General features: G+C 35.8%; 2 protein-coding genes across 4 annotated transcripts in view; both read right to left on the reverse strand.

The window, feature by feature from the left end:
- RICTOR (RPTOR independent companion of MTOR complex 2) overlaps window positions 1-5,484 on the reverse strand; it is a 144,874-nt gene extending 139,390 nt beyond the window's left edge. The window contains exons 1-2 of the mRNA XM_057539902.1: window positions 5,450-5,484; window positions 4,564-4,663 (exon numbers count right to left, since the gene is read on the reverse strand). Of these exons, the coding sequence (XP_057395885.1) occupies window positions 4,564-4,573 (10 nt within the window). The 5' untranslated portion in view covers window positions 4,574-4,663; window positions 5,450-5,484. The remainder of the gene's footprint in view (window positions 1-4,563; window positions 4,664-5,449) is intronic.
- The window catches only part of FYB1 (FYN binding protein 1), a 170,837-nt gene continuing 159,129 nt past the window's right edge, over window positions 4,564-16,271 (reverse strand). For all 3 annotated transcript variants that reach the window (XM_057539905.1, XM_057539904.1, XM_057539903.1), the window contains 4 exons: window positions 16,000-16,162; window positions 8,245-8,278; window positions 5,450-5,481; window positions 4,564-4,663 (listed from right to left, as the gene is read on the reverse strand). In XM_057539905.1, the coding sequence (XP_057395888.1) occupies window positions 4,641-4,663; window positions 5,450-5,481; window positions 8,245-8,278; window positions 16,000-16,162 (252 nt within the window). In that variant the 3' untranslated portion in view covers window positions 4,564-4,640. The remainder of the gene's footprint in view (window positions 4,664-5,449; window positions 5,482-8,244; window positions 8,279-15,999; window positions 16,163-16,271) is intronic.

A 16,271-nucleotide genomic window follows, 5' to 3' on the forward strand; every position in this document is an offset into this window, starting at 1 on the left:
ACAAACTATTCCCCAGAACAAAATAATAAAGCCCTGTCTTCACTTCATTTTCCCATCTGGCTATTACTTATATCATTTTCCTCACTTTTACAGTAAAATTTCTGGAAAGAGGTGTCCATTATGTCTGTCTCAATTTTCTAACCTTCCATTCACCTCTCAGTCCATTTGTGGACATGGGATGCTAACCTCCTTCAAGGAAGTACTTGCTGACCTGCTGAGGGGAATGTGGTCTGCAGACTCCCTCAAACTGTCTGCTTCTTCAGGGTCTGCCTCAGACTCAGTGTCATCTTGCACAAGGTCATGCCCTTCCCAGGGTGGCCCATGTATGGTGATGAGTGAGGTAGAGGTAAAAAGACTGACCATTTTGGCCTGAAGGGTGATACAGCTGATGGGTAGAGTTTATTCCGAAGGCCCCCATCTGGTTGGCTGAGGATGTTGGGCTCGGATCCCAGTTTAACTGCTTTCTTTGCTCAGTCATGTTTCTTCCCCTTCCTTTCACAGATGTTGATCCCTAATAGATACTCCAAACTCTATCCCAGAATCTACTTCCTAACACAGGGCACCATTGCAGTCAGCTTGGTCTTGATTGCTTCAGTCTTTCTAAGGTCATCTATTATCCACATGTTGATAAATCGAATTGGCATTTCTCAGCCATCAATTTACTCAACCTCTTATGGCATTTGAAACAGCAATTAAGGAAAAATTACAGTGGCAGCCTACTGGATTAACACATTCTTTGCAGACATCATTTATACTTTCATTATCAAATATATAATAAAAGGCTTCAAATACCATGTAAAGTATAGGAGTATGAAACAAGGAAGACCGAGTATTTTGGGGACCTCTGTTTAATGATGAGTCATTGGACACTGAGAATGAACGAGCAGAAGCAGAGAAACTTCTGGTTTTGAGCTTGGGCAAATGGATGATACATTTGTCACTGAGATAGAATCTACAAGAGGGATCATCAACTGAAAGGGGGAAGAGAATGAGCTCAGTTTTGAGTCATGTGAGTTAGAGGTACTTGTGGGATATCCACATAGAGCGGACTTGAGAGTAATTGTAGCAGAGACCAGACTGCAGCAAGTTGAAGATTGAATATAACTTGAGAATGTGGCAGAGGGTGAATAGAGGCCAGAGGTTCCCAAACCTGGCTAAGCATTAAACTCATATTTAGAGTTAATTAAAAATTGATTGAAACCAGCAAGGATCTACTGTATAGCACAAGGAAATATACTCAATATTTTATAATAACCTATAAGGGAAAAGAATCTGAAAAATAGATAGATTATATATATGTATAACCGAATCACTTTGCTGTACACCTGAAACTAACACAACATTATAAATCAACTATACTTCAATTAAAAATAATGATTGAAAAGTTTCTTCCCCAGAGATTCTGATTCAGTTGATTTGAGGAGGATGTGTATTTTTACAAACTCTCCAGCACTACTGTGTTCAGTGCAGGTCCTCTGGAAAGCAAACACCAAGATGGAGTGAAAGTGTAGTAATTTTCTGGGTGGGGGAGGGTGGCACAAATACATGTGTCAGAGGAAATGGGAGGGAGCCCGGGAAGGCTGGAGGAGCCATCAGGCAGCAACGCAAGTCTGACCTCATGAAGGGAGGAGGGGGAGATGATTGGGTAGAAGCATCTCAGAGTGCTATGTGGGGTAAGGAAGGGTTAACCAGGCTGCTGGAAGCTTATGTATCGTTCAGGAACAGGCCTGCCGTGCTCAATTGCTGGCTACACAGGAGCAGTCTGTGGGAAACGTGGCATTGGCGTAACTGTGGGGATGGATTTCAGAGTGTAGAAGCTGGGGCCTTTGGTTAATTAAGCTCTCCGTGGTTGAAAGTCTGTGAGGCACATTCTCCTCGTTGCCACATATACCGTACCATTTTTTTTTTTGGGGGGCCACGCCGGGCGGCATGTAGGGATCTTAGTTCCCCAACCAGGGATTGAACCTGTGCCCCCTGCGGTGGAAGCATGGGAGCCCTAACCACTGGACCACCAGGGAATTCCATATACCCTACTATTTTAAGACAATGAGATGAGGAAAGGAAGACAGAAGTGGGCTGTAGTTAGAGAGGTATTTGGATTCGAGGCAAGGTTTCCTGCTGTTTTTCAAATAGGAAAGACTTCGGTATGTTTGTAAGCCTAGAGGAGGGAATCTGCAGAATGGAAGATGTTAAAGATAGAAGAGAGGAAGGGAAGGAGGGAAAGAGGGATGGGGAAGAGGTGCAAGAGGAATGTTGAGAATGAATTAATTGTGGAGGAAGAAGACTCCAGAGAAGGTAGAAAGACGTGAGATAACAGGTTGTGGCTTTGACTCCAAGCAGTGACATCTTATTTTCTGGGATAGTGTCTGGATAGGGTTAAGGTTGAACGTTGTAGGAAGTTAAAGGGAACTGTACTTGGTTGTCTCAACTTCTACCGCAAAACAGGAGGCAAAGTATCAAGGGCACCCGTGGTGGAAGGTTTGGTCTTGAACAGGAGGTACCACCCCATCCGCTGAGGCGGAAATCAAAAGAGGTAAAAATGGGCTCAAAGACTCATAGATTTGGGATCAAGTTACAGGACAGAAAGGCTGATGGCCTTGATTTCTCCATAAGTAGGAGGCAAAGTTATCTGCTGAAGGTATTATTTATTTCCCGCTCTTCTCACACGACAAAATTCCTCACATAAAACCATAACAGAAATAATATTTAGTATATTAAAATTAATACTTCAGATATTTCTTTTATATTAAGATGATTGTCTATTACATAAATCTTTCATAGACGTGTCTGTTTCTTGGTGTATAAATCATAACTCTGAAAGATTCCCTTGATATAATTTAGAATTTTAAAAACTGACATTGTATTGAGTTTATACCATTCTCAATCAGAAGATAAAATTACTGGAAACATAATGTCAGTGTATTTTGTATATTTGTTACCAAATGTAACAAACAAAAACCACTTTTGGATGATGTAATTTTATCTAGTATTAAAATAAATTCATCACGTGAGCAAATACTGGCTCTCCCTATCAAAAAGTAGACATCAAAATATTTCATAATTGGAGGGGGTCTTTGAGATCAGTGACTTCTAATCTGGGGGCCTCAGACCCCCAGAATATATACATTGAACAATAGTAGTTGATGATCTATTTTTAAATTTCAAAGCACCTAATAGAAATCCCACTTTACCCACATGAAGACTTTGACTTCCTTTACAATTACTTGAAATTATTTCAATTCAGTGGGGCTACTCTTTAGACTCTCCAATTGGCCTTTGCAATATTAAAACATGGATAATGGATTAATCATTATTTAATCAATGAGTTTTAAAAATCAGCTAAACTTCTGAAACACAGGGCTCGGGTAGAGGGAGGATTATAGAAATCTGAGGTAACTGATAGTGAAAACGTCGGGAAAAATTGACTTAGTCTAATCCTGAAATTTGCAGATGAGAAAACTAGGAGGAGGATAAATAATTTATCCAATAACACATCATGGTTCATTAGTAGCAGAGCCCAGCATTAGGATTTGCTCAATTCATATTTTGGAAGCTGTGAAAAAATTTCCTAATATGCTATTTTCTTGGGTGTTAGGTTTCTGCATTTTGTATTGTGGTGTTTAGTGTTCTTAGCATTTGGACCCCAAATGCTTCACATTTTGTTTTTGGGTTGTTTTTGGTTGAGTACGTACCAATAGGAAACACCCCAGCCCAAACGCTAAGGTTTATTAATTTGTATTTCCTCTGCTGGCCAACTTTCCAGTAAAGTGGTTTAAAAATTGTTTTCTATAGAGGTAATTGAGAAACAAAAACAGAAACCTTTACAAGAGTCTTCATAGTAAAGAGATGCCATAAAAGGCTAGTTAATTTTGAACTCCATTCTTCCATTCTTCATAATTTTAGGGTAGTATTCATTCATATTTGCTCTAGTTACAACAGTACTTTAAACAGAATTATATGGTTAGCATATGAATCTACAAAAAGAAAACATTTTAGACCCTTCTACAGTTTTAATCTTAGGTGTGCATACTAATTGCACACATTCTCGTCAAATAATTAAAAAACATTCGTAATTAACAAATAGGGACAAACTTTATACAAAACTTCTGCTACTACTATAATTTTTGAAAACATTTAACCCACCAATAAGAGTGGAGACAGCCCTGCCTTTTAAAAGATAGATAATTTGAATAGAGAATATAAGATAGGATCATTAGAAGTATAAACAAGAGTTTTTCTTCTTATGAAAAGTTTAAAAATTTCCTTCCTTATATTTTTGTTGTTCTTTATATTTCTTTAGACAACAGCCATTTTTTCTCAAATGATTTTTTTTTTTAGGAAGGGAGAGTTGTCTATCGATGGTCTAAAAGAAGTGCTTACATAATTGTAGCTGAGGCAGAACTGGTATTTAATATTTCTTACATCTCATTGATGCAGTCTTCCAAGATGTTGATTAAGCAGAGAAATCATTTTCTAAGTCCAAAATCTCAAAATGTATAAAAATAATCAGAATTTTATAACAAATGGTAATAACTAGTTTTGTGCATTCATTTTCTATGATACCTGATAACATAGGCCAATTAAAACCCAGACTTCACATTGGCATCAAATGAACATAGCAGAATGACCAAAGCTGAGAACTAGTCATTGTCATAGATGCAACCTAAAAGAAGAAAATACAAATTTAAATTAGTTACACAAAATACATATCCTCTAAGTGTTCCAACGTTGTAAATGTAAATGATTCATGCTCTCCTGGTTTAGGATAAAAACAGGAGAATTGGCTCACTTTATGAAAAAGCAGTTAAATGGAAGGCCATATATTGATTTAACATTCATTGCTCAGTGTACTTTTCCAAATAAAGTTTCTGGACAAATCTATTCTCTATCAAAATGAGACTCAAGATTATTTTACCTGGTACTTAATTAAATGTACTTTTTGATAGTAATTCTGAATGAGGTTGAAAATATTAGGTATTAGTAAGAATCATACATTTAAAAGGAGACTAAAAGGAACATAATTAACACTATGCTTCATTTCAGGTGAAATTAATTTTTTAGATCATAATTTAGAAATGTACAATGCTTAGATAATACTAGTGAGTAATACAGGTTATGAAATAAGTACCTACTTACTGTCGAAGCACAAATATTTTTGTGGATAAAAGCAATTCTTATTAAGATTCATGGTATAATGAAAAATACACTAATATTTCATTCTTTTTTTTCAAAGAAAATAAATAAGAGATTTTTCCTTGATTTTCAGTCATGTTCAAAAATAATTTTATTTCATTATACCATGGCATTTGCCTTTCTTAACATTTTCAGGTGATTCAAATTCTAATCAGATTGGAAGGCTCTAATTAATCCAGCAAGCTATTTTCAGTATTTGTAAGAACAGTAAATTCACCATGACTGTTCTCTGTGCTGGGTGCCACGTGAGACTTACCATCAGCAATATCGTCATAAATCTCTCCATCACTGTAAATGTAGAAAATAAATTTTATTTTAAAGAAAGAATCTTCTTAACATTAAAGCAATATTTAGGTTATAAGTTTTATAATGTGATTTTATGTGACACAAAGCATTTAAGGGTGAGAAGTTACATTTATAAGTGGGAAGAAATTTCATATGCATCTGTATCTCCTTTCATTGACTTAATCTAATCCTCTGTTTCATTCTTAAAGCGTGCACACACACACACACACACACACACACACACAATTTATTCCATATCATAGACATACAGAATAATGAAAACATGCCCCAGGAGCATAGACCATGCCTTACTCATCTTTAGATAGAACTATAAGCCTAGCATATTTTTTTATTTTTTATTTATATATTTTATTTATTTATTCATAATTAATTAATTAATTAATTTTATTTTTGGCTGCGTTGGGCCTTCATTGCTGCACGCCAGGCTTTCTCTAGTTGTGGCGAACGGGGGCTACTCTTCGTTGTGGTGCATGGGCTTCTCATTGCGGTGGCTTCTCTTGTTGCGGAGCACGGGCTCCAGGCATGCGGGCTTCAGTAGTTGTGGCAATCGGTCTCCGTAGCTGTGGCTCGCGGGCTCTAGGCCCGTGGGCTTCAGTAGTTGTGGCGCACAGGCTTAGTTGCTCTGCGGCATATGGGATCTTCCCGGACCAGGGCTCAAACCCATGTCACCTGTATTGGCAGGTGGATTCTTAACCACTGCGCCACCAGGGAAGTCCTATTTTTTATTTTTAAAATTTTTTGGCCATGCCACACGGCATGTGGGATCTTAGTTTCCCGACCAGGGATTGAACCCATGTCCCTGCATTGGAAGCATGGAGTCTTAACCACTGGATTGCCAAGGAAGTCACTGTATGGTGATTCTTATGTTATATAATTTTAAAAATATTTGTGGTTATAGGCAGCATCCATAATAATAGTTCTGGTGAGTTTTACACATTTTAGGTTTTATCTTGCCCTGAATCTTTGTGAAATATTCTATTCCACACACACATTGAGTCCCTCCTATGTACCAGGAGATATAAGTAAGACAAAGCTTTTATTTCAAGAAACTTATAATCTAATGGAGGAGAGAATGATATGCAAGTAATTAAAATAGAAAGAATTATAAATATTAATATAGCCTTGAAACGTAGGATACACAAATGTAAGGTGACTTTGTCATTTAGACCAGACCTACTCTTGGTTCCTATACTACCTCTGTGCATTTATCATGCAAGCAGCAGCAGGCTTTTCAAATTGCTGCCAACTATGGCAGATGCTGTGAGTTCCCTATGTCTTCTGTTTGGATCCTTTCTCTGAGATTGAGGGAGGATTTGGCTAATGGAAATCTGATACAAATGCAAAGAGGACAGATTTTTTTCTATCATTCATTCAATAAACTTTTATCAAGTATTCACTTCAATATGTGGTAAAGCAATAATTACTTAGAGAGTACACTTTCTGAATTCTCTCTTAATCATCCTGTAGTAATCACTGATGAAGACATGGTCCCGTTATTTGTCACGCATTCTTTCCTTGAAATTTGTATCTTTCATAGAGTAAAACCTATTGAAAAGTCCCATGCCTACTACTGTGATTAATGCTCTGAGGAAAATAAAAGTATTGTGATTATTTTTCTTTTGACTCTTTCCTGGTTTGCTGACAGAGCCCTTAACATTGCTTTGCCTCTTTCTGATTGGTGTCAGGTTGTTTATGGATACAGTTTGTGAATCTTCCTTGATTTCTTTTTTTTTTTTTTTTAAATCCTTAATATCTTTGTAAATTTATTTATTTATTTATTTATGGCTGTGTTGGGTCTTCGTTTCTGTGCGAGGGCTTTCTCCAGTTGCGGCGAGCGGGGGCCACTCTTCATCGCGGTGCGCGGGCCTCTCACTATCGCGGCCTCTCTTGTTGCGGAGCACAGGGTCCAGACGCGCAGGCTCAGTAGTTGTGGCTCACGGGCTTAAGTTGCTCCGTGGCATGTGGGATCTTCCCAGACCAGGGCTCGAACCCGTGTCCCCTGCATTGGCAGGTGGATTCTTAACCACTGCGCCACCAGGGAAGCCCTCCTTGATTTCTTAATCATGCTGAATTCTGTAAATCTCTGTATTGGTATATGACCTACCCTGATAATGGAGTTCATTTCTTGCACTGGTTTACTTGGAATAGAATCTTATAACATTGGGGGTGGACTTTAATAGCACTAGTACCAGACTGTGACAATGTCCTATTCATAAAAATAGAAGAATCATTGACCACTATCTTTTTCTGGCATGCTTCCAAAAAAGGCAACTTAATACTCTACTATGCCTGGTGTGAGTAAAGAAAAGCCTTCAATTAGGGGCCAAGCTATAAACCGTTAACAGGTGATATTTGTACCTACTCTGCAGACACTAGTAGATACCTGATTAATTCAATTCAATCAACTGCATTAATAGCTAGCGAAATGCAAAGTATTAATGAAAGTGTTAGTGGTTTTGACCTGTCTGCAATATTTGCAATGTCTGTATCCAATGAATATATAAAACTATGAACTGTATAATCATGAATGAGAAGGGCTCCTCCTTTATATTTAAAAGAGTGACACTTTATCAAAACTAACTTCGTTATGGGTACTACCATATTGACATTAGTATAGCATATTGTTTTAAAATTTATTTATGATAATTTAGTAGATTATATTATGTAAGTGATATTAGGAATCTTTCTTAAAGAAAAGCATATAATTATTTTTGGAAGTATAGTAGTAGAAGAAAATGGGCTTACTTGTCCACCAAGTAACTCCGAAGGACATAACCATCTAAGAAAGAAAAAGAAAATAAATTTTATTAACAGTACAAACTTGAAAAATCCCTACTATTTTTAAAGAAATTGAAATAAAATTTACTAATTAAAAGAATATGATATAATATATTGAATAATTATCTCTATCTCCAAATATGACTTATTTTTCTTATTTGTGTCCACTTTTCTCTCCTTCCTTTTTTTTAACATCTTTATTGGAGTATAATTGCTTTACAATGGAGTGTTAGTTTCTGCTTTATAACTTTTCCTCTTCTCTCTAACTTTTTTTCTCTCTCTCTCCTACATGACTCTTTTCCTCCATTTACAATCTTTCCTCCTTTCCCCCTTAAATTAAAAAGCAAGATTTTCTTTTCTAAGCTACTGTAGGTTGTAGCACAAGCTTCTTTCACATTTTACTCTATTTCTTTAAGGTGTTACCCATGTGACACAGTTTTAAGAATTTATTAAGCATAATTTCTCCTATGACAAAAGTAGGTCACAGGTAGGGATTTTAAATATCACCAGGTCTAAGACTTAACTTTTCAAATTTTATTATACTGAACAGTCAGAACTGTGTTCCATTCCCCTTTCAGATCCGCAATCTAGTGTTTACTTGGGGAAGTGTGCATTCTAAATGGTTTCAAAACAGCTCTCTTATAATCAGCGTGAAAGATCTTTCACTATTACTTTTACCACTTGACAGAGCGTCAACGTTTGCATTTTCATCTTTCATGGAACAAATAATTATTAGAAGAGCACGTATCAGGGATTCTAGTGATTCCTCTGTTAAATGGAAAATAGACATTTTATACAAGAAAGCAAAGATTTTTTTTCACTTTATTTTTGCCCCTCTTGTGCAAAATACTCCTAAGAAAAAATATGGGCTATTTTTCTTAAGAAAATGTCTGCTGACATCTAATTAATGTTACTAACCTTTGGAATTATTGGTTTTGTGTTAGCGCCTAGCTACTGTTGTATGCTTGAGATTAGTACCATTTATAGTCTTGTCAATACAGCTTCTAAATAACTTCTTTTGCTGAGTCAATCTATTGTTTTTGCTCCACCTCAGATCTAGTTTTGGTTCTAAATCAGAGTAAATGTGTAAAAACTGATAAAGCAGGAAGCTCACAAGCAAAAATTAATACCAATGTTAATAAACTTAGGTAAACATACTAATATCATATAGCCATTGATTTAACATGCAAGATTTTTTTAAAGTTAGAATCATACAACTGAAATTGTGGATTAAAATTTAAGAAAATGAACTTTCCCTTGAAATATTCCAGGGTAAAAAAAATTCCACCAAAATATTTTGTCAAGAAATTAACTACTTGTTGATGAAAATTGTTCATAAGAATCATATTTGGAAAACAAAGAATCAAGGTTATCTTTGAATTCCTGCAGCATGGCAGTAATGAAGCATATGTCAAAATGATAAAAGTACAATAAGTAATATTTTTCTCAAAGTATGAAAAATTAGACCATGTTATACCTTCCTTTTTATTTCAATTAAAGAAGTGGAAAAATTAATATAAAGGTCATCTAAAATTAATATCTATGATCCTTGGGTAGAATTTGATTCCACAGTTCTTTCAGTCATTTCACGTTAACAAAACTTAAAAAAAAGTTAAGGTAGAAATCATCATTTAGCATAATTTTTAAAGGGGGATAATCTCATCTCTAACAAATTCAACTCTATGTGTGTCTCTCAAAAGAGAAACTCTGTGCAAATAACAGACTTTTTGAACAAATTGTGGATTTTGTGTCAGGCTTCCAATAATTGAAGTCTGTCTTTACTTGTACTTATGTTTAGGGCTAACATAAAGTGTGAACCATTTCTACAGACAGTAAGAGTCACAAAGTTTTTTTTTTCGTTAGTTAAAATTGGAGGTTATGTTTTCATTTTGAATTTTCTCTTAAAACAAATTGGAAAATAAAACAATACAAGTAAGTGTTCCCATGATATTCATGTTTAAATTAATAATTTAAAAATAACGACTGAAGCCTTTAACAATGAAGTCAATCTCATTGTGAGTTGTCTGGGCTTTGTAAAGTGTCTGAACTAATATTAGAATGTAGACAATTAGAGAAATGTATAAGAAGTAAGAAAATACTGCCAGAGATTGGAATTATTCTGGCCTCAAATATATTTCTGTTGTTGTTTGTAAAAAATATTTAGAAGGTCAAGAGAAACAAAATCCAAAACAAAGAGAATATAATCACCATTTCTGGAAATAAAAGGTTTTTATTTTCTTGTGCTTGTAGGTCATCTACTTTTTAAAACTTAGTTATGCTAAAATTGTGTAGACCTGGATAAAACACTATCTGTAATTAGGCATAAAACAGTCCTTTCAATGACCAAAGTTAATAACTCATGATATACAGCTTAATTACCTAACCTCACAAAATTTATTATAAAAAAATATATTTTCTTAGCTTCTCAAATCCCTATTACATTTCCTCCTATATCTTGACTCTTCAAGAGTTCTATGGAGCAGCTTTTTCTTTTGTTGAAAGCTCTAATGTTGTTGCTGTTTTGTTGTTTTTGTTGTTGTGTGAGCTACATAAACATCAATGATTGTGAATACTATTTAAGAACAAACTTATCAAGGGGTTGGGGTGTGAGATGGTACTGTGCTGCTCTACTTTAGTTCCCTGAAATGATGTGATCATTTGGGGCTCATAAACTATAAAATCACCATTATGTAGCACCTTTGCAGGGTTAACGACTTTTAATACAGCATAGGTTTTGCTGTCTAGTACCTTTAAAAATCTCTGCTGAAACTTCATTCTATTACAAGCATGATTCATGACAGTGTCAAAACAAGTGTCTTACCATGAAGTTTTAAACAACTTCTCCATGATAGTTCCTAGACACAAATTTTTTTTTTTTTTTTGCAGTAGAAAAATGTTCTCTGCTCACATGTTCCATGAACTTTCATCATAGGGAATGTAATGAAAAATACAAACAAATGAAATAAACAGAAAACCTCATCATAGTTCTGTAACATGCAGAGTGGTTGCTGTGTTTAGTTAGCTCTATAATATCGTGGGCACTGGCACACCAGGGATTCTCACACAGTATGAAATTATCATTAGGAAATCTCACATTCATAGAACAGAACACAGTGACTCGAAACAAATGTTTTGAAATATGTGGTGGGTAGAGTCGGTTAAGAAAGTAACACCCACCCACCATATGTGCCAGTTAATTTCTTCCCAAAACATTTACTTGCTACAGTGCAGATGTGTCCCAGGACTAATGACTCACCTTTCAGAAGGGTGTTGTGAATATAAAATTACCAAGAATATACAAAACCATCTTTGGAAAAAATGAAAAATATCTTTGTTCTAATATTTTCAAATTTTTTACTCAATAAAAATGACAAATTTTATTATTTCCTTATTATTTAGTTTGTGGTGAGCAAGTCCAGAAATAAAGTTAAACTTACTCAGTTTGCCCTCATGCAGTTTAAAAACAATAAAGTCATACTGCATAGATTTACTAAGGCAAGTGGAACAACGTCCGACTTCAAGAGAAAATGCTCATAAGGTAATAGAAATTAAAAATGAAATGCAGTGTATAATGCTAAATATAAATTATTATCCTAGTTCTATAAAAATGTTCTGTTTCCCTCTCTCTTTTTCTCTCCCTACTTATTTTTAGGGCTTCAAATTAGGTGACATTAAATTTCTGAATACAAAAATTGTCTTCAGTGAACATGTGTTGTTTTAAAATCGAAACCAAAATTACCTAAGCAAAGAAATGATCAGTTGGATTTGGGGACACCCAAAGCACCTTTAAAATTCCCCTTCCTTTGATGCCCAAGGGAAATGGACAACATTTTGATCACAAATAACTCAGCTCATGTCTTTTCTGTAGAAAAATTTTTCTACATTTTTGTAGAAAAATTTTCTCCAGTGACAGGAGGTGGGAAAACTCACAGCTTATGAGACTTTGAGTTGAGGAACATGCACAATTAGCGAGAAATTGTAAACATTTGGGAATGTGCCAGAAATATATATTTAAGATCTCAATGCCTCTACAATATGCTTTTCTACAAGTCAGTGGGTGAGACTTGATCAAATGTGATAATGCCTGTAAAAGTGGCTTGTACTCTACTCCACAGTGGGAAGGGATTACTGTTAATGATTTAGCCTCTCATATCTATCATTACAAATTAGGTTTAAGTAAACTATGGTTTTCTTTTTTTTTTTTTTTTCTGGATTAAAGAAGAATAGAAAGTAAGGAAAATGTTAGGGTCATCATGGTGTTGGACTGCAAATGTCGTTACTGCTAATTAAATGTAGAAAAAAGGAACTGAAAGATTCAGAGTCTCCCAAACGATACACAACAAGTGAACCACATCACTATGGCTAAGACAGAGAACTTCTGTCTTCTAACAAGTTACACTATTCAATGGACTTCTTCCTGTGAATGTCAGTATGTCAGATTTTCATCTGGTTATCCAACTGCAATCTCCAAATTGTTATACTCAATTCAGCAAGCCCCAAACAAGGTGCCAGGCAGTGTAGAATGTGTTGGCAATACAACATTGAGAACATTTCACTGAAGCTACTCTCAAGCTCAGTCTCATAAGAGTAATAGATTGGAAAAACAGTAAGGACAGTGGCAGCAATAACAGTAGTGACATGGTGCAGCAAGGGAGAGATTAATTGTGTTAGGGTGGCTGCAGAGGAGTGAGTGAGTGTGCTTCCAATTTTAGATGACAACTGGGTTGTTTTTAATAGACAATTTATGGACATTCCAAGTAGAATAAAATAGCATGGAAGGATGAAATAGCAAAATTTATTCAGGGAATGACAAAAGAGTAGTTTATATTTCTGGAGTGTTAGTTGCAGATGGGAAATAGTTGATGAAGGTGAGGCTAGATCACAAAGTGTTTTATAGACTAACCCTAAAGACTTCATGTGTTTAAAAATAATATTTGGGTAACAGTATGGTGAGTGGATTGGCTGAGAGAAGGGTAAGGGAGACATATCATTTGAAAGGCTATTGCAATAAGCCAGCTGAGGAAGGGTTAAATCCATACAACAACTGTCCCAAATCCTATGGAGGTATTTGAGGAATAGATCAGAAATTAAGAAAATTAAACATGTTAAGGATCCAGTTCAAGGAAAGACTAACCAGCAGTTTTAGAAAAATAAAGAAAAGCAAGAGATTTGGAAAAATAAATGGGAAATTAAGCAGATATGATCATTGAATTGTGGAATAATGCAATCGCAGATGCTCTTGGTGGCCCTCCCACCTGCCCAGGAGTAGGCTTCAATTCCTGATGGACAGGGAGTTGATGTATAAGTACCCCAGTTTGTTTCCCACCAGATGGGATAACACTGCCACTCCGAGTTCCCAACTGATTAAGCTCCTACTACTCAAGTGTACCTTGTTTTGATAACAAGATTTTATTAGCTGCCTTCTCAAGATTTTATTAGCTTCCTTCTCTTCCTAGTTTATTAACAAGATTTTATTAGCTGCCTTCTCTTCCTAGTCTACTTCTCCAAGTGCTCATGGGAGTATCCCAGAATCTCCTCCCAAATGGGAAAGCCAAACTAAGACAAAGTCCAGGCCAAAGAAAGTCTATAAATAAAAAACAACTAGTACGCAAGTGCTACCGATATAATCATCTGGTTTTCATTCTGTTCGAGATGGACCCCAAAACCACCTAAGAACTGAATTAGTTATCAGTGAGCTTGAGAATTGTAAAGTGCATTGGTCCTGCACCAGAAAAAAAAAAAAAAGAAGATAAAAGTTACAAGGAACCCTTGATTTTATCTACCAGAATGTCATGTAATGTTTTCACCTCTCATTTTTAACAGATGATAAATTCTAAGAGGATAGGAGTCCTCCAGTATTCATAGCAGTATTTAGAATTATTGATGTCGAAGTAGAAAATGATAGCAGATTACAAATTATCCCAGAATGGCTGTTGCTTTTCCTCATTCTTAAGGTCTACTGGTTCCTAGGTAGGAGTCTCCTCTGAATTTCTGTTTTTGATGCTGAATCTACATCTGCTCATCTGTATCTATACATGTTTGTTGTTGAGGTCATTTATATCCTGTTACTCAGAGCATGTTCTGTGGGCCAGCAGCATCAATTACCTGGGAGCTTGGGAAAACACCTTACCTCAGACCTACTAAGTTAAAATCTGCGCTTTTAACAAGATCCCCACGTGAAGTGTATGTACTTTGAAGTCGAGGAGCATTGCTCTAGATGGGATTTGTTGCAGGGACAGAAATCTCAGGACAGCAGGGCAAGATAAGTCTGAAGCTTGTCCTCTGGAGAAAGGTCCACATGACAAGTACTAGAACAATTCTCTGTTGTGAAAAATGTGAAATAATTTGGAAAGTAGAGGGAAGGAAACATATCATTTAGGCCCATCACCCTAATCAGCCACTATGAGGATTTTAGTTTGGTTTCTTTTATTTACATATTTTTTAACATGGCTGTAAATAAATCCTGTCCTACTTTAAGCAGGCTTCTTATTTCTCTTACTGTTGTATCATGAGAATTTCCTCATGCTATCATAATCATCCTGGAAAATACTCAGTTTGTATATTCATCATAACTTATTTAATAATTTAAAAAATTTGAACATTTTAAAATATTTTGATGACCTTTTAAAGCATGTAGTTATTCTGCATTTAAGACTATTCCTTGGGGGTACATCTTCACAAATCCTGGTCTGAATGGGGCTTTTCTTTGTCTTCTGGAACTCCATCTTTGAATTATCTCCAGTGACCTTCTAGTCGTAACGCTACATACCCCTGCCTGTTATCCTTTGCACCCACATTCCATTTTTTTCTTTAAAGCCAACCACACCCCTTCCATAAAAACTTTAGATCCATTTTCCCCACCCTTGAGTCACTGTATTTTATTCTTAAAAAACCTACTTTGGTTCCTGTCCCTGAGTCACCTTCCTGTCATTAAAATTGAGCTCAGAGTTTGTGTTTTCCGTGCAGACGTACCGAGCTGATATGGGACAGCCTTGCTGGCTATTCAATTTTAAATATAGGACAACATAATTTTGACTTACTCTTCCCTGGACATTAAATGAAATAAGCTTCCTTTTAAAACTGGACAAAAACATTTCCATCTACCAGCTTTAGTAGATGAGAAAGTCAGAGAGGACAGCACTCTCTTGTGTTTATTTGGAATAGAATGTCATATTAAATGCGGCCGAACAGGAAGTGAAAACAAGTGAATTTGCAAGGTAGGAAAACTGGAGATTCTAGGTGTTACATATGCGATATAATTTCAAACCAGACCAGAGCAAGAACCACTCACTACTTTAGCAGAGTGGTTCTCACTTTAGTGTACATAGGAGCAAACTAGGGAAGCCGTTATGATCACAGACTCTGTCTGACCCCCAGAGCACATGACTCAGCAAGTCAAGGGTGGGTCCAGGGTGTTAGAATTGTAATACACACAGGAGTTTTCTGATGCTGGTGGTCTGTGGGACCACATTTTCAGAAGCACTAATTTGGCATAACTTTGGCAACTCAGTGCCAAATATAGCAGGTGGGAAATGAAAAAAAAAAAAAATTAAAATAAAATACGTTGATTCCAGCACAGCAAGATCTCCAGTTTCTTAATGTTTTCCACAATTCACAAAGCATGGAGCAAAAACAGTTAATACAAATAGGAGTGATCACTAAAACTTGTTTAGTCGTTAAATTCTGGGGTGTCCTATCTATAAAGAGTAAATAGTGACTTACATTTTCCTTCTTCATTCCTGCAGAGAACTTTTGTATCATCTGTGTTTTGTATAACTTCCAGGGATTCTCCAGGCTTTACCTGTAGATCTCTGTTCCCCCACTTTTTAGAAGTTAAGTAGGGTGCAACTTTGGTGGAATAGAGGACTCTAATTTCACCATCATACTGAAAAAATAAGGAAAAGCATTTACATTATTGATTGATGTGTGCTATTAAAGTAATTCATTTACTGACAGATTTATTAAGAAAATCTTTGTTAAATAACTAGTTCCTT

The sequence above is a fragment of the Balaenoptera acutorostrata genome, chromosome 2 (genome assembly GCF_949987535.1).
Source record: "Balaenoptera acutorostrata chromosome 2, mBalAcu1.1, whole genome shotgun sequence".
NCBI classification, from domain to species: Eukaryota; Metazoa; Chordata; class Mammalia; order Artiodactyla; family Balaenopteridae; genus Balaenoptera; species Balaenoptera acutorostrata.